Genomic DNA, 18,180 nt, shown 5'->3' with positions numbered 1-18,180 from the left:
AATGAGTAAGCCACCTCCCCAGCCCCAACAGAGTTTTATTTATTTTTTAATATTTGAAGCCAGGCATGTTGTCTCAAACTTATAATTCCAGTACTGTGTAGAGTAAGACAAGATGATTACTGCAAGTTCAAGGCCAGCCTTGGCTACACCGTGACTTGTAGTACTGGAGATTGAAATTAGGGTCTCACATATATTGGGCACAGGCCCTGCCAGAGCTTCCTCTCAGCCCTTCATTTTATTTTTGTGTAGCAAGTATTAATAGATATCAACTCAAATGAAACCTCAAAGTTCCAAAAAAAAATTCTAAAGTTTAAAGCAGGAGGTATGAATACAAACAGCATTGCAGAAACCAGGTGTGGTGCATGGCTGCCATCCCAGGCTGAGGAGGCAGGGAGAAGAAGACCAATAAGTCAAGGTCATCCTTGGATACATAACAAACTCAGGCTCAGCCTGGGATACAAGAGACACTTAGAAAACAATTTGAAAAGGATAAGAGGTCTTAAGAGCAAAAAAAAAAAAAAAAAAAAAAAAAAATCTTCATAACTGCTGGTCGTGGGCTAGATGACTCAGCTAAAAGCTTGTTGAGCGAGCCTGGTGCCATGAGTTGGATCTCCAGAACTCAAATACAAGTTAAGGCGGAGTTGGGTGTGGCGCCCCAGGCCTTTAATCACTGCATTTCATAGGCAGCAGCAGGAGAAACTCTGTGAGTTCAAGGCCAGTTTGGTCTATACATTGAGATCCAAGACAGCCAGGACTACATACTTTGTTTTGGAGGGAACTGACATCACAGACTTCCTCTGAGGTCACAGGAATGCCATGGCATGCATTAGTAAAAACAGGCTGACCTTGAAGATAACAGAAAAACCAACAAAGGAACTTGATGTGAGAAATCATGTGATCCAACCTTGAATTTATAACTTCAACCTAATTTTCTTGCAAATTACATTTTTCATAAAGACTGATTAACATTTAATGTAAATATTCCGTAAAAACACGTTAGGATTTCTTAATCAGTGTGGTTTTGAAGAGAAAACTCCTTGGCTTGGGCTGGAGAGATGGCTCAGTGGTTAAGAACACTGACTACTTTTCCAGAGATCCTGAGTTCAAATCCCAGTAACCACATGGTGGCTCACAACCATCTGTGATGAGATCTGATGCCCTCTTCTGGTGTGTCTGAGGATAGCTACAGTGTACCTATATGTAATAAATGAATAAATCTTAAAGAAAAAAGAAGAATTGACTTGCCAGGGTGGTGCATGCCTTAATCCCAGCACTCAGGAAGCCGAGACAGGTGGATCTCTGACTTCCAGGCCAGCCTGACTTACAGATTGAGTTCCAGGACAGCCAGAGATACATAGAGAAACCCCACCTTGAAAAAACACTAAAAGGGAAAATGTTATTAACATCTCAATGCATTTATCCTTCCTCTACAAAGGGGCATTTGTGGAGTTAGTCTGAGAGGGTGGAGTGAGCAAGTCTCTGCTATATAGTGTGCTCTAGGGGGAGTAGGCAGGGAAGGGTTCAGATAGTCACTCCCTGTGTATTTGATGCCTATTGTGTTATTGCAACACACACACACACACACACACACACACACACACACACACAAATCTGGTCTAATTCTCTCTTATTCTTCTCTGGCTAAAGCTGTGGTAGTACCCTAAAGATGTGCTTTGGGATCATTAGACCCCTTTTATCTGTTTTCCCCTTTTGAACCAAATTCATTAAATTTTCTCTCTCCACTTTCTTTCAGTACTCTTTTAAAGGAAGGTGTGTGTAAAGAGAGAGAGAGAGAGAGAGAGAGAGAGAGAGAGAGAGAGAGAGAGGGAGGGAGGGAGAGAGAGAGAGAGAGAGAGAGAGAGAGAGAGAGAGAGAGAGCTGTCTGAGGTCAGATGAGGGTGTCAAGTATCCCCCAGACCTTGATTTACAGGGCTCTGAGAACTGAATCCAGGAAGAGCATTATGTGCTCTCAACTGCTGAGCCTTCTCTCCAGTCCCCAGGATTTTTTTCTTTGTTGATACTTTGAGTCAGGTGACAAGATGTAGTTTTCTGTGGTTTCTGGAGTCAGGTTTTGCATAAAACTCTGGTTACAGCTATAATCCCATAAAGGAGAAAAAACAGGCTTCAATTAAGTTGAAATTTAGCAGTAAGTACGGCAGGTTCTTTGGCTTGACCAGGGAAAACCTTTCCTGGGAATTGTTCTTATCATAGACAATGTAAGCAAGCCTTAGGGGTGCTGGAGTTTGGGAGGGTAATAAAAACAAAACTATTTTTCCTTGGGACAAGGTCTATGTAGCCCTGGCTCTCCTGGAACTTGCTATGTAGCTCAGGCTAGCCTCAGACTCTCAGAAATCTGATGCTTCTGTCTCCTGAGTGCTGGGATTTAAGACATGCATTACCACATCCAGCTTCTCCTCAGACTCCACCCCTGGCTTCCCACTGAGCTCTCACTGTTTGTACAGATTGCCTGGTTTGGGTATGTGCCAGGGTGAATCTTTCACCACCAAGCTACTGGGTCCTGGTGAGAGGAGGTGCAGGTGGAGGATGGAAACTTAGGAAGGCAAAGTTGCAAAGCAGATGCACAGAAAAGATGGCATCCACTTTAGGTTTTGTCTGGGTTTAATTTTTACGGCGATGACTGGATCTCGCAGTGGAGGGTTATGTCTCAGAAGGAGGCCATCCAGTCCTGGGCCCTGAAAACTATCTGAGGGTATTGCACTGAGTCAGCCTGGAGAGAACTACCCAAGGCTCCATCCATCTATGCCAGTGATCCCCAACCTTCCCAATGCTGCAACCCTTTAATACAGTTCCTCAGGTTGTAGTGACCCCAGCCAGAAAACTACTTTGTTGCTCTCTACTTTATAACTGTAATTTTGTTACTGTTATGTATGAATCATAATGTAACTATCATAATGTAACTGTATGGCGTAGCTGATATTTGACCCTCAAAGGGGTTGAGAGCCACAGGTTGAGAACAGTTGAGCTAATCTAAAGTAAGGCCACGATCTTTCACGACTGCAGCTTAAAGCTGGAAGAATGCCATAGACCACTGGGTCAAGGCTTCTTTGGAGAGCCGCAGTGCCCCCTGTATCCTCAGCTTCCTCTCCAGTGGAGAAGCCTTGCAGCTTCTAACTATTGGAAGACCAGACCACCTGACACCCTGTGTTGTGGTCTGGGGTCTTGAAATCCCCATGTCTAGAGTTTGTGGAGTTACTTCACTGTTCATTGAGGGCTTTGCTCCCAGAGCCCAATTGCACAGGATCTGGGGCATAGCACAGTTAATAAATGAGTGTTGTGTGTGTGTATTGGGGTTGGGTTTGGGTTGAACACCTTTAAGCCCAGCATTTTGGAGGCAGAGGCAGGTGGATCTCTGAGTTTGAGGACAGCCTCATCTATATAATGAGTTCTAGGACAGTTAAAGCTACACAGAGGGGTTGGGGAAAGTGGTGTTCTGCAAAAAGGATAGGTAGATAGATCTGAAAAAAAGAAAAAAAGATAGAGAGAAACCCTGTTCTGAAAAGATACATACATGATAGACATACATACATACATACATACATACATACATACACATACATAATAGTCTTGCTGTAAAAAGTAGTCTAAGCCAGGCAAAATGGTGCATACCAGTAATCCAAGTACTCAGGAAGCCAAGTTAGGGGGACTTCAAGTTTAAGACTATCGTGGTCTTCATAGGGAGGCATTATCTTTTTTTCTTTTTTGGCCAGGGATTGGGGTGCGAGTTGGAGAGGGCATGTTTTTACTCACCTCTGGTTGACCAGGAAGTCACTATGTAGACCAGGCTGTTCTGGAACTCACAGAGATCCACTCCCAAGTACTGGGATTAAAGATATGCACTACCCCACCGTCACACCCAGCTTGCACACTCGGACTATACATGATACGAGGTCGTGTTGTTATTTTTGTCTTCTTTTGTTTCAGACAGAGCCTTCCTATGTAGCCCAGGATAACCTCCTGCTTCCGTCTTATGAGTGCTGGGCTTCAGCTGTGCGCTCCCACAGGCAGCCATGTGCATGCTTTCTGAAGAACAGGATGATGGCAGAGATACACGCATGCAGTGTGCATCTGTGTGTGAGTGTAAAACCTATGTTCCTGCATGCGTGTTGTCTTTGCCAATGACAAAGGCCACAAGAGGTGTTTTGTTCCTGTTGTGATAGAACACTCTGACTAAAGTCAACTTAGGGAAGAAAAGATTTATTTTAGTTAAACATCCCAGGTTGCAGTAAAGTCCTTGCAAGGACACTGAGGCTTGAAACAGTCCCCAGTTAAGAGGACAAGGACTGAATACTCAGCCCACTCTCTACACTCACATGATCTAGGACTGACCCTTACCCTGTCAGGCTTGTTTCATCACTGGAGAAATGGAGATCAGGTGTCCATCCCGTCCATCCTTGTGGCTTCTGTGGAGCCTTCTATGCCAACCCCTGAAGGACAGTGTGGTAGAAATACAGGGGCTTATTTCTCACCCAGTCTCCTCAGCTCTCCTGTCCCTGAGCTCCAAGGATCATAAGCATCAACTTCAATTCCCAGGCCCACCGTTCGACAGCTCCGTGTGAGAGATGCCTCTCGTGCCGTCACCTGATGCCTGAGTGCCACACGCCTCCGCATCCTTCACGTGATTCATGAAGATTCACACTGAGAACGCGCTCTTTGGTAGAATATATAAGTGATCAGCAGACTCTCAGTTTATGATACAGTCACTGAAGAGCGATTACCCTCCCTCCACCTGATGGGCTCTGGTGTCTGATGATCATGAACTTGCTCGTGTCATTTTTGAGAGCAAGTGACCTTGCGGCTTTGCAGTCCAGGCCAGTGACCTCGAGCTCACTAAGCACCTGCTATCCCACGGTTTTCATCTTCATCCCAAGCTGATAAGATCATGATGAAAGTTCTGCCAGCCCCAAGTGGAGGGAGAGAAGGGGCCTTCGGTAAAGCTCGGTCCATTAACTTTTGATCAAAGACAGGTGCATAAATCCATCTCCTGGGCAGGAGTTCATCATTGTCTCTCTGAAGCTCATTGTGACACGACTCTGGAGGGGAAAGAATGACTTTGAAGCTCTTTAGACTGTTTGCTTTTTACACCCTGAGATGATACATCGCCAACACAGGGGCATTTTAAAGTTTTTGTTACATTTATCTATTATGTGTGTATGTGTTTGTATGTGCATGTGTGTGAGTGCACATGTGCGTGTGTGTGTGTGTGGGGGGGGACAACTTGTGGAAGCCATTCTCCTCTCCCATGTGAGTCTGAGTGATTGAACTCTAGTCCTCTGCTTGGCGACAAGTGCTTTTATCTACTGAGCCATCTCGCTGGCTCTTCAGGGGACCTTTTAATAGTATTTCACACAGTAAAGAACAAATTTTTAAAACTGGAGAAAAGGTTTCATGTGTCTCAATCTGGCTTAAATTTGGTAAGGACCTGAAAATAACCTTGAACTTCTAATCTTTCTGTCTCTTCCTCTCAAGTGCTGTCCCTTGCCTGGGCAACTCTATTTTACAAACAGCACTTAGCTCCATTTTAGTGCAGAGGCAAGACGGATCTGAACTTCCACACACCACACGCATGAGACACAGACTAACCACTTATTCCGAAAAGTGTGAAGGAGACTGGGACCATACGAGCACATGGGCACATTAAAAATACATCAGCAGCTGGGTAGTGGTGGCACACACCTTTACTACCACCATTCAGAAAGCAGAGGTAGGCAGATCTTTGTGAGTTCAAGACCAATCTGGTCTACACAGTGAGGTCCGGGACAGCCAGGCCTATACAAAGAAGCTGTCTCAAAAAACCAAAGCCAACCAACCAACCAACCCTACATATTGTGTGCATTAAAGGGCAAAAAGGCAGAAGGTTCCCATCTGTCCCCAAGGCTCCAGACTAGCTTGGCCCCCACCGCTGAATTCTTGAATTGTTGTCCTCCATGTGTTTGACCCAGTTCTCCACAGTCCTGTGGTCTTGTACCTCATATCTGTGGCTTCCATAGGGAGTAGAAGCGCTGGCTTGCCTCCCTGTGAGATGCAGTCATGATGTATCTGGAGAGAGAGCTTAGTGATCAGGATCACTCGCTGCTCTCGCAGAGAACCTGGTTCAGTTACCAGCATCCAGATGCTGGCTCACAATGATCTATAGCAGATCTATAGAGAATCCAGTGCTCTCTTCTGTCCATTCTGTCCACCAGGCATGCACATGGTGCCCATGCATACACAAATGCAGGCAACACCACACCATACATTTAAAACCTTGTTAAAGCTGTATCTCTAAATTTTATCAATATTAGGACAACAAGGGGATACTCAACAACTACACATGCATAAATTCAATAACCTACATAATGGATTGATTTCCTCAAAAATAAGGAGCCAATTCTTAGACAAAATGAATAGATAATTGGATGATTTTATAGTTTTTATTTTATGTGCATGAATGTGTTGCCTGCATGTGTGTCTGTATACTGTGTGAGTGCCTGGTACCCAGTGAGGCTAGAAAAGGCCGTTAGATCCCTTAGAAATAGAGTAACAGAGGGTTTGTGAGCTATACGAGGGCTGGGTATTGAACCCCAGTCCTCTGAAAGAACAGCCAGTGTTCTTAATCACTGAGAAATCTCTCTATTCCTGAAACAGACTTGAAAAGTCAAGTGATCATTTAAAAAAAGACTATTAAAATTGTTGTTTAAAACAAAAACCCAACCCACAGACGCAGCACTTGGGAAGTGAAGGCAGAACCAGGGGTTCCAGGTCATTCTCAGCTACATAGTAATTTTGTGGCCACCTTGGGCTATAATGAGATTCTGTCTCAAACAAACAAAAAACAAAATAGAACATGTAATTTTTTTAAAAAAAATTATTTATTTTATATGAGTACACTGTAGCTGTCTTCAGACACACCAGAAGAGGGCATCAGATCCCATGACAGATGGTTGTGAGCCACCATATGATTGCTGGGAATTCAACTCAGGACTTCTGGAAGAGCAGCTAGTGCTCTCAACCGCTGAGCCTTCTCCCCAGCCCCTAGAACCTGTAATTTTGAAAACAGTTTAGAAACAAGTCTTCAGGTCTGGCTGATTTCACAGGACAATTCAACTGAATGATTGGATTAGAATTAATGTCATTCTTCAGTGTTTCCCAGAAAACAGAAGACAAGGAACATTGTACAACTCATTTGATGATGCTGGAATTAACCTGATATTGAAGCCAAAAGAGAGAGAGAGAGAGAGAGAGAGAGAGAGAGAGAGAGAGAGAGAGAGAGAGAGAAGGAAGAAGAAGAAGAAGAAGAAGGAAGAAGAAGAAGAAGAAGGGAGGAGGAGGGGAGGAGGAGGAGGAGGAGGAGAGGGAAGAGGAGGGGGAGGAAGAGGGAGGAGGAGGAGGAGGAGGAGGAGGGGAGGGGAGAGGAGGAGGGGAGGAGGAGAAGGAGGAGGAGGAGGAAGAGGAGGAGGAAGAGGAAGAGGAAGAGAAGGAAGAGAGTATCAAATAACCAACCAGCAGGGTGTGGTGGTATTTACTTGTAATTCCAGCATTTGAAGTCAGGATTACCACAACTTCAAGGCCAGCCTGGTTCCAGGTCAAAGTGGAGCTCAGTCTCAAAATATGGAAGAGAGGGAGAGAAAGAATATGAATTACAGACCAGTATCTTTTACGAGCATGAATATAATCAATCAATATGAAAACAATGTTACTTATGACTGAATTATGTTTTTCTAAAGATGAATAACTGGTTGGATGCTTGTAAATGAATCAACGCTGTCTACCATATTAGCAAGCTACAAAGAAATCCTACACAATAATACTAACTGATCGTTGAAGTGTGTGATATAATCCTGCACTCATGCATGCCAAAATCTTCCTGGAAATACAGCAACAGGAAAGAATTTCCTTAACTTGATAATGAACATCATCGATTTGTCTGTCAAGCCACCTATGTATAAACCTTTTAACCAATAATACCATCTTTAGAGGCCAATTGTTTTCCCCAGAAGTCTCTGTTACAATTCCCACTAAACAGTCTCTACATGAGGGCAAAGGCAACAGCCAGGTGGAGAGGCGTATAAAGAGTGGAAACAGGTCACAAGGAGACAAGAGGGTGGGTTCAAATACACGTTTCTCCTGTCATTTATTTTTTTTTCTTTTTTTCGGAGCTGGGGACCGAACCCAGGGCCTTGCGCTTGCTAGGCAAGCGCTCTACCACTGAGCTAAATCCCCAACCCCTCTCCTGTCATTTATAACTCTGGGGGGAGGGAAAATTAGTTTTCCCCAGTGAAGTGACACTGGGTGTCTCAGTCACACCAGGGCAAGCCTCGTGTTTAGGGGTATTGACTAATACATCATGGACTCCTCAGTTGGTGTGTGTGCTTTCTTTTCCTTACAGTACAGTGTGTGTGGAGGGCTTGTTTTCCTGGTTTATTTTTTTTTTGGGGGGGCTTTCTTGTTATATTGGGTTTTGTTTTTTGAGAAAGAACTTAAAGTTGGGTGGGTAGGGAGGGGGATAGAGGAGTATGGAAGGAGTTGGAAGAATATAATCAAAATAAATTTAAAGTTAAAAATTGTTTTAAATCTCTCTCTCTCTCTCACATACACACACACACACACACCTTTCCTCATTGAACACGCTTCAATTTGACTCCTAAATTTCTCAAACATCTTTCAATGTCCTGACTATCACTATATACACCAGTCTGGCTTCAAAGTCACAGCAATCTACCCACCTCTATTTCCTGAATTCTGGGACCAATGATGATGCTTCTATCCTCTACCTGTAGCTTTAAAAAATCAGAAACATTGCAGTCAGGTGGGGGCAGCACATGCCTTTAAAGCTGGCACTCAGGAGTCAGAAGCAGGCTGATCTCGATGAGTAAAAGGGTAGCCTGGTCTACAGAGTACAATCCAGGACAGCCAGGGCTACACAGAGAAACCCTGTCTCAAAAGAAAACACAAACAAACAAAGAAAAACAAGACAAAGTATCTGACTGCTAGTGGAGTAATAACTTCCCCACTAACCTTGACAGATAGTAAAACCCAAAAGGCTAATATCTCTGCAGATGGAGAATGTGGCGTAAGGATGAAGTACTGGGTCATAACTGCTCCTTCCTGTCCCAGGGTACTATCATTTCTTTCGATGGCTATCCTAACTTTCTGAGGTGGATATCTCTCCTCCTTCCACTTTCTCACATTTTTTTTTCTTATGCAAGTCATAACAACTTGTGTATTTCATTTCATGTATTTACATAATGTTCTTACCAATCTGCGTTCTTCATGAGATGTCAAGGATTCACTTGGTTTTAATATCCCCATTCTAGGCTAAAACAGGCACATTCAATTAAACAAGAATTAGTTGTGCTTGTATTGCTTGTCTAGAGCAGAGACTCTCTGGGCACACGAATGTAGGGTGACAGTCAGCAGTCAGCAGCAGTAGGCGTTTCTTCAAAAAATACTGCTTTGATGAATTTATTGTTTTGATCCACTTCACAGAAATTTTCCAACTTCAGATCTTTCTGGCTTATTGTTCCTGACCTGTCATTCTTTAAAATTTTTTTTCTGATAATGCTCTAAAGGAAATTGTTCCATCCACTGTAGAAAGTGCTCTCCCAGCATTGTCACCACCACCTTTTTTTTTTTTTTTTTTTTTTTTTTTTTTTTTTTTTTAGTTTTAAGAGACAAGGTTTCTCTGTGGAGCTCTGGCTGCCCTGTAGACCAGGATAGCCTCAAACTCAGAGATCTGTCTGCCTCTGCCTCCCAAGTGTTGATATTAAAGATTCATTCTGTTTTAGTGTTTCACTGAAGTGGATTCTCACTGACCTGGCTTCCTTGCTCTCCCCACTAATATAGTGTCTTGAAGACAGGGGTTCAGGGATTCTTGGACATCTGTTGTACCAAGCAATATATGTAAAAAACAGGGACGAGTGACTATTATCTCGAACACTACCTTCACTGATTAGATTCCTTACAGAAAGAACTGAACATAAGTCTGATTCCCGCCCTCGCCCTCACCCCCACACCCAGCCCCTCTTTTGGTTGAGACACGGTTTCTGTATGTAGTCCTGTCTGTCCCGGAACTCTCTTTGTAGATCAGACTAGCCTCAAACTCAAGAGATCCGCCTGCATCTGCCTCCCGAGTGCTGGGATTACAGGCGTGCGCTAGGCTAGTCTGATTCCTTTTTATTGTGTTAGCAGGAAAAGTAGTTAGCTCCCGATTAATTAAACATTTTAAACGTCCCCTCTTCGTGGTAAGCAAAGCTGCTCTCTTTCAGACCGGTTCTATTTTTTTAGGGCCGTCTGCCCTCCACTACTCTACCCAGCTCTACAGCTGTGGAAGCTGAGAATTTGCACAGACGGAGCCAAATGCTCACTACTTCGTGGAACAAATGAAACCGGTACCCTCATCCTCCGGAATCATTTCCCAGTACACTGTAGGCGTTCTACCGCTTTTCAGAAGAGCTTCCGGTTTCCACCCATCTACTTCCGCCGTTCCCACCTCTTTTCTTCCGCCACCCGGATATGAGCTGTTCTCGCGAGAGCTGTGCCTCTTTCTAAGCCGGCACTCCGTAAGGTAGGTCCACGGCCCGCAATGTGGCCGTGGTTTTTCGCAGAGTTTGGGCGAAAAGAGTCCTGGGAGGCCTCCGGGGCGGCAGAGCCTGCGTCCCGGGTTGGGATGCAGCGGATTATCCACCCTGCGCCCGTAGATGGCCCGGGTCTGGCGTCCCGCGCCCCAGGTAACCAGTGGCACCTTCCTCCCCTCAGGACGAAGCCATGTTCAGCTCGAGCGCCAAGATTGTGAAGCCCAATGGCGAGAAGCCGGACGAGTTCGAGTCTGGCATCTCTCAGGTGAGCTTGTGCCCCGCGTACCCCTGATCTGTTGACCTCCGGGTCTCCTGATCCCGGCGTGGCGCCCACGTTCTCTGTATTCGCAGGCGCTGCTCGAGCTGGAGATGAACTCGGATCTGAAGGCGCAGCTGCGGGAACTTAACATCACCGCGGCAAAGGTGAGCGGGGACCCCGGGGTGCGCTCGCTGCCCATGAGTGTGGCTGACAGCCTGGGTGCAGGCGCGAGGCAGACCTTCATTCCCAGAGCGAGGAACTTAAAGGCAACAGACATGGGCACTTCCCAGTGCAGGACATTTCTCTTAAGTTTGTGCTTCTTTCTGCACTTGATTGCTGGAGATATATATATATTTGCTCTCACTGACTTGAAACAGTAACTTTTTGGAAGTGTCTAGACCCACTAGACTCCAAACTGATAGTCTTTTGAGAGTCAGTGGGTGTTCTCTGAGTTTGGTGTTTGGCAGGCGTTTTGGTTTTGTTTTAATATTTACTTTGTAAGTACTAGTATTTTGCTTTTGTACATGTATGTCTGTGTCTTGTGTGTTCCTGGAACTCGGATTACAAATGGTTGAGTGCTGGAATCTGAACCTGAGTCCTGTGCTCTCCACCACTGAAATGGATTCTCCGTTCAGCCACCTCTGAACCCAGGATTAGTGTTTTTATTGAACTTTTTGGTCAATTTCATAGTGTTGAACTGTTTTCAATTTGGAGAAGAGCCTTGCAGAAGATACCTAGGTTATGGTGTGGAGGGTTAAGCATGCTGGGAGATCTGAGGTTGCACATGGCCAGAGTCATGGTCTGCCCCACATCACCAGACAAAATCTCTAACCTATGCTGGCCATGACCTCTGCCCTCCTGCCTCTACCTCACCAGTGCTAGAATGATAGGCATAGATCTCTGCTGGCCTTTTGGTGTCTCTTGTAGAGAGTCACCGGGGTTAATTGTGGGATTACATTTTACTGACATCTTCAGGTGGGTAATATATATCCTGTAGATTCCACCTTAGAACTCATCAGCATCTCAAAATGCTATGTCTAAACCATAGGAGAATGTGTGAGGGGTGGGTTGTTGGTTGTGGCAGAGTATGACATTAATCCTAGCCCTTGGAGCAGAGGCAGGTCTACGAGGACTCCGCCTCAGAAGTGGGCGGGTCCTTGATTCAGGCCTATTGGACTGTGAGTGGTGCCATCTGAATGACAAAGATGGAGGTTAAGGACTTATGACAGACATATTTCCTTCTAGGAAATCGAAGTCGGTGGTGGTCGGAAAGCCATCATAATTTTTGTACCAGTTCCTCAGCTGAAATCTTTCCAGAAAATCCAAGTCCGGCTAGTTCGTGAATTGGAGAAAAAGTTCAGTGGGAAACACGTAGTCTTCATTGCTCAGGTATCTGCACAGCTTTCTGAATTCTGGGGGTTTAAGTTCTGTCGGTGACGATGCTGTTAGTGTAAAGCTTGGTGTGGTGTGTTGGGGTGAGAGTGGTGAAGTCCGTTTGCCCTGGCAGTCAGCAGTCTGAGGGGCTGGTAAGTGGCAGTGCTTGAGTTCAGGGTTGGGTTTGGTGCTGTCTGCAGGGTGGAGAGGAGGGCTGGTTGGAAAGAGGAATGCCGTTGAGGCATTTCGGTGTGCTGAGTAGTGGGCTGTAGGGAATGTGACGACATAGGTATTGCACTTAAAGTAGTTGGAGATTTCTTGGCTTTACATCAGCTCACTGTTTTTTGTGTTTACTTTTATTATAATTCACTTTAAAGAGGAGGATTCTGCCCAAGCCAACCCGGAAAAGCCGTACGAAAAATAAGCAAAAGCGCCCCAGAAGGTGAGTGTTTTAGTTGCCTTGGCCGTGTTCTCCTCACTGGCTGTTGATTTGTGTAAGGCCATGAGTGAAGCTGCTCATGATGTGGACTCCATGTGTATTGGGGTTCATCCTAGATAATTTCAGTGTGTGTGTATACATGGTGTGTCATAGGTGAGTGATACCATACAGGTGAGGTGAGGCTTGGTTTATTCTGTGGTCAAAGGAGAAAGAATCTAGTTCTTTTATTGCTATTTTAGACAGGGTTTCTCTCTGTGTCCTAGAATTTGCTCTGCAGACCAGGCTGGCCTCGAACTCTTCAGATCTGCTTGCCTCTGTCTCCTGAAACACTGGGATTCAAGGCATCACCTGGCTAACTATTTAGTTCCTAACTGGGGATTTGTTGGGTGTACCTGAGGTGCTGTGGTGCTTTTATTGTGTTACAGCAGAGCATGGGTGGATTTCTTGGTGCTACAATGACAGGGCTATCTCATTGCTTTTTGAAGGTGCAGACAGTCACTTTACACATCAGTCATTAGACTTGGGCCTCCTGTTGATGTCTGTGATTATATCAGATAGTACTAGATCCTCAACAGCCTAAAGTGTGGTTTTCCCTTTAACTAAAGGCAATCTACTATTGAGACATACAATTCGTGTTGTATTGTGATGGTAGTGCTTTTGAGACAGGGTCTTGTAGCCCAAGTAAGCCTTGAACTTGCTGTGTAGCCAACATTGCCCTTAAACTCCTGTCATCTTGTCCAAGTAGGGGGATTACAGGTGCACAGTATCATGCCCTGTGTGTTAACATAATATAGTAAGATTTGGTCTTAATTCAGTCTTGTTTTGAAAACCATTGTAAACTAGCTGGTAATTGGAATAAATTCCGTAAATTCCGCAGGAAGGGAGAGGGGTAATGGTCATAGCGGAATCCATAGTCTTCGGTGAGCTGTTGGAATGGTTATGATACTTAGTGGTTCTTGGAGCCTGATCATAATTGCATATGAAGTAGCACATGCATAGCAGGGCTAAGATTGCCTGCCGTGGCTGCAGTGTTCCCAGTGACTTCAGTGATTTCTGCTCTTGACCCCAGATCCTTGGTAGGGTGTGGTGATCCTATAGTAATGTCTCCAGACCCCAGTTTTGTTATGCTGGACTTCTGAGCTAACTCTTAGAATTACTTTGATTTGGTTAGTTGCTGTTGAGGGAGCAAGTGTCTATGTTGGTACACCCTGCTAGTGTGGTGAGAATGTGCTTTGAAGTGAGTGGTAGTGAGGAAGCCATCTGATTACCAGATGGTGCTTTCCTTGTAAACATAGAAAGAGGGTGAAGCAGAACATCTGCTACTTTGTATGTGCTCTTCAGACTGGAAGCCATAACAACAGTCTCCCCAAAGTTTGGGATCGCAGGTGGTTCCTAACTAGGAAAGGTGGCTTTTAGTGGAACAGGCATGCATTCTGGAGACTCTAGTTAGGTCATGAATTAGGTTGTGGATTTAGTGCTTTCCTCAGGCTCTTGGGTGCCATGCAATGACTGCATATAACAACTGGCAGTCATGGTGATCTCTTGGTAAGCCAGGACACTTGGTAGGTCAGGTGTGTTAAGTTTCTATGGCTGGGATATTGCCTGGCCATGGGCAGGTTGGGATGCTCTGAGTCTATTGGAATTTATACCTAATGCCAGGGCCAGTGTCATAGAGCTGTCTTTGGAGGGATTTGTTTGATCATGATGCATGCGATTGGTGGCCTCTTGGATTCCAGGGAAAGAGCTTGAGAGGTTTTGATTGGGTGAATTATTACACGACCGGGTTAAGAAAAAAGTACTCCAGCTGTGTATGGGTTTTAAGAGAGCTTACTGCAGATTAGAATAGTGACGTATGAAAGGATGAGCTAACCGCATCCCTAGATTCCCATACTCTAGATGCTTGTCTATGTAGATTGCCAGGGTGTTGCTAAAGCATATGGCTTTGGAAATCAGTCATGGCTTGCTTGCCACTCAAAGGATAGCTATCATTTTAGGAACCAAATGTGTTTTGAGATAAGGACTCCTGGTTGGCCTTGAAGTCCTGGGGAGTCCTGTCTCACTTGCTCAAGAGTGTGTCACAGGAGTGAGCCATCACACTTGGCTCCAGTGTTAATATGATTTCAGGAATCTGGACTTGTTTTCCCTTTTATTCCAAGGGTGCCTTATGCCAGGTAACTTATTTTTGTCTTTTTTTTTTTTTTTTTTTTTTTCAGCCGCACCCTGACAGCAGTGCACGACGCCATCCTTGAGGATTTGGTCTTCCCAAGTGAAATTGTGGGCAAGAGGATCCGTGTGAAACTGGACGGCAGCCGGCTCATAAAAGTTCATTTAGACAAAGCCCAGCAGAACAACGTGGAGCACAAGGTAAGAGCGCAGGAATGGCACTTCATGGTCCATGATCTCCATCACTCCTCTGCTCCCTGTCTGGTTCTGTGTCGGATGATGCGTGTTGCTCCCCAGGTCCCCAGGTGGCTTGGCTTGGGTGGTATGAAGCAGCAGGCTGTACAGACAAGTCCTGCCTCAGTGTCGGGTTTGGGTTTGTGCCCAGGCCAGCTTTGCAGGGTTGGTGGAGAGGAAAACCACACAGCCAGGGTGCACTAGCTCTCAGTGCTATTGCATATTCAAAAATTAGTGATGAATTCTTTCTTCTTTTGCAGGTCGAAACTTTTTCTGGCGTGTACAAGAAGCTCACAGGCAAGGATGTTAACTTTGAATTCCCAGAGTTTCAGTTGTAAAGAAAATGACTGAATAAAGTGTCATTCATAATATTTGGTTGTAGTATCTTTTTCAAAATTCAGGGCTGCGGGTACACAGCAACAGTAGCTTCCTGAATGAGCTGAAATGTTCAAGAGAAGATGAGAGACGCACCTGAAGCCAGTCTTGTTGATAGCTGCATTACGTAATGTCAGAATGGGGGGAAGGGTGTTGGACTTGGTGTGTTAGTAACAAGCTGGTGACAACGTTAGCTGTTAGAACGTGCAGGGTGAGTGCTGTCCTGCATCCACGCTGCTGTGAAACCGTCTGGGGGTGGCACTCACCTTGCAGGATTAATAAGAACTTCACTTTGTCCTCTAACCTCCCTTTCTCCTCTGTTGCAACTGTCCCCGTTTTATGTCCCATGTCTGTCTTTGGAACAGAGTCTCCCTGTAGTGCAGGCTGCCCTAAAGATGGTCTGGTTTTGCCTCCCACAAGTTCAAGTTAGGATTAGTAAGTCAGGTTATATGGAAACAGGTATAGTTCACAGGTCTTGAAGGACAAGGAAGCTCCTAGTACAGGTCACAATGAAGCTGCAGGTGGAGCAGACGGCTGATCCATTCCCAAGCCCTAAGTTATGTGGCCTTAGTTATTGTTAGACTAAGGAACAAGAGGCACCTGTTACGTGGAGCAGCCCTGTTTCTGCAGCTGCCTTCTAAGAGCTGACAGGCACTGTCTCGAGGCGGCTTTTCAGGCATTTGGTGTGTGGCTTCACTATGCTTCGCTGTCCTTGGTGGATATGTGGGTGAGCAAAGCATCTGTACAGGACTGTTCCCGCGCTTGTCCCCGCTGTCTGCCCTCCTTGCCGTGGGAGCTGCAACTGGTATTGCTCCCCCTGGTGTGAAGCACCACTTCCTCAGCTTACCTTGGTCACAGCCTGCTCATGGGGCTGCAGTACTCTGGTGTTACATAGAAGGTCTCAAGCAAAATTGGAGCTGAGGAGATGGTTCAGTGGTCTGGGCTCTCCCAGCTGCTCTTTCAGAGTTGGATTCTATTCCTAGGATCATATGGTGGCTCACAAATGTGTTTGACTCCAGTTTCCAGGGATCTGACTAATTTTCTGGCTTTGAGCACCAGACACATAACTGCTCATACATATATGCAGACCAAATATCAATACACATAAAAGCAATTATTAATGGCAATTACCAAGCAGAATGTGCCTGATGAATGTCAGGACTTGTTGCTATTAGTCTAGAAACTGAGGTGAGCAGAATCTCATCTTAATCTTGGGACAAGGAGCCTGTGCCCTGGAAATTGGTCCATTTTAGAAGGTGACAAGGGTTACCTAGGAATTGGCTAAGGGACATTTAAATTGAGAGAGTGTTGAAGATTTAAACAGTTGTGAGAATATTTGGGTTATTGAGTGGGGTTTTTTAGTAAAAGGATGTGATTGTAAAACAACATAAGCCCCACAGGAATATTGAGAACTTTTCTTGAAAGTTCTCAGTTGATGGAAAGTCAAACAGATTTCCAGTTACAGGATCACCAACAGTGGGAAGACCCCACTCCCTAGCTTCATCCTTCACACCCCTCACTGTTCCTCTAGCACTAAATAGAACTCAGGTTGGTCTTGACCTCACGGCCTGCCTCTGCTTTTTTCAGATGTTCTAGAACTCTTAGAAATCCACATTTGCCAGCCTTTGCCGCAATGTCTAGTAGAATTAAAGGGATGAGCCACCATGCTCAGCTCTGCCTTTAAGTATTCCTCTCTAGTGCTGGCCTTGGATTTGTGACTGCCATCCTTTGCTTTCCTCATAGGCTGCGATTACAGTTAGAACAGGCTTCACAGAGCTATACTGTAATAGTCCCAGAATATAAGGTAGAGGCAAGAAGAGCAGTTCTAGGTCGTCCCCAACATAAAAGTTAGAGCCCTCAAAAACAGCTTGGTGTGGTGGAGCACACTGGTATACATGTTGAGACCAACCAGCCCCAAGTGTGGGACCCTATCACAAAAGCAAGAATGCTCTTAGCGGAGGTGATTTGAGATCAGTAGTTGTGGTTACTAGCTTTTTAAACTGCTGGTCATTATTTTGCTGTCAAGTTTTCAGAGTTAACCATATTAACAAGACTAGTATCTTTTAGTCTTGGCACTTAGAGGCAAACATCTTTGTGGGTTCAAGCCAGCCTGATCTACAAAGTTCCAGAACTGCTAGAGCTACATGATGAGGCCCTGTCTCAACCACAACCAAACAAAAAAAACCCTAGTATCTTGTCAATAAAGGCCCAGCATTAATACTTTTATCTATCAACACTTTAAGAAAGCTGGGTGGTAGTGGTACATGCCTTTAATCCCAGCACTCCAGAGGCAGGTGGATCTTCGAGTTCGTGGCCAGCCTGTCTTGAAAAACAACAAAAACAGATTCCATGTGTTCTTGTCACAGTGTTGGTGTGGAGAAAGGACAACTGGGAGCTGATATTGTGTCCACATGTGGGTCAGTTTGTAATATTCAAACTGTGAATCATCTTCCTGACTTAGTAAACTGTTTTGTGTGGGACAAGGACTTTATATATGTAGGTAAGGCTGGCCTTGAAGCCATGTAGATCAACTGCCTGTAACTTTACTGCTGGTGGTTATGTTAAGTATAGGTTTCTGTAATGCCAAACCCTAGGTTTGATTCCCAGCATACCATCCCTACTACCAAGGGTTGAAATGCCACAGATAAAGTTACAGAAGTTCTATGTGAACAAATCTAATGGATTTTTCCAATTTTGAGCAAAAGTGTGTGTGCGGTGTGGACTCACACCTTCAATTCCCCACATTTACTGGGTGGCTCACA

The 18,180-nt window shown here is 45.0% G+C and overlaps 1 protein-coding gene across 1 annotated transcript; it reads left to right on the top strand.

Annotated features, from left to right (window-relative positions):
• The first annotated feature begins 10,474 nt into the window (after nt 1–10,474).
• On the top strand, nt 10,475–15,414 carry Rps7 (ribosomal protein S7). The gene is made up of 7 exons (XM_032907559.1): nt 10,475–10,564; nt 10,756–10,839; nt 10,926–10,997; nt 12,079–12,222; nt 12,585–12,649; nt 14,860–15,010; nt 15,304–15,414. Exons 2-7 carry the CDS (start codon nt 10,765–10,767, stop codon nt 15,379–15,381), a joined length of 585 nt encoding a protein of 194 aa, XP_032763450.1. The 5' UTR covers nt 10,475–10,564; nt 10,756–10,764; the 3' UTR covers nt 15,382–15,414.
• Nucleotides 15,415–18,180: the final 2,766 nt, after the last annotated feature.

This window comes from Rattus rattus, chromosome 7 (assembly GCF_011064425.1).
Source record: "Rattus rattus isolate New Zealand chromosome 7, Rrattus_CSIRO_v1, whole genome shotgun sequence".
In the NCBI taxonomy this organism is placed as follows: domain Eukaryota; kingdom Metazoa; phylum Chordata; class Mammalia; order Rodentia; family Muridae; genus Rattus; species Rattus rattus.
The sequence above is the reverse complement of the archived record's forward strand: the minus strand, read 5'-3'. Positions and strand labels throughout refer to the sequence as shown.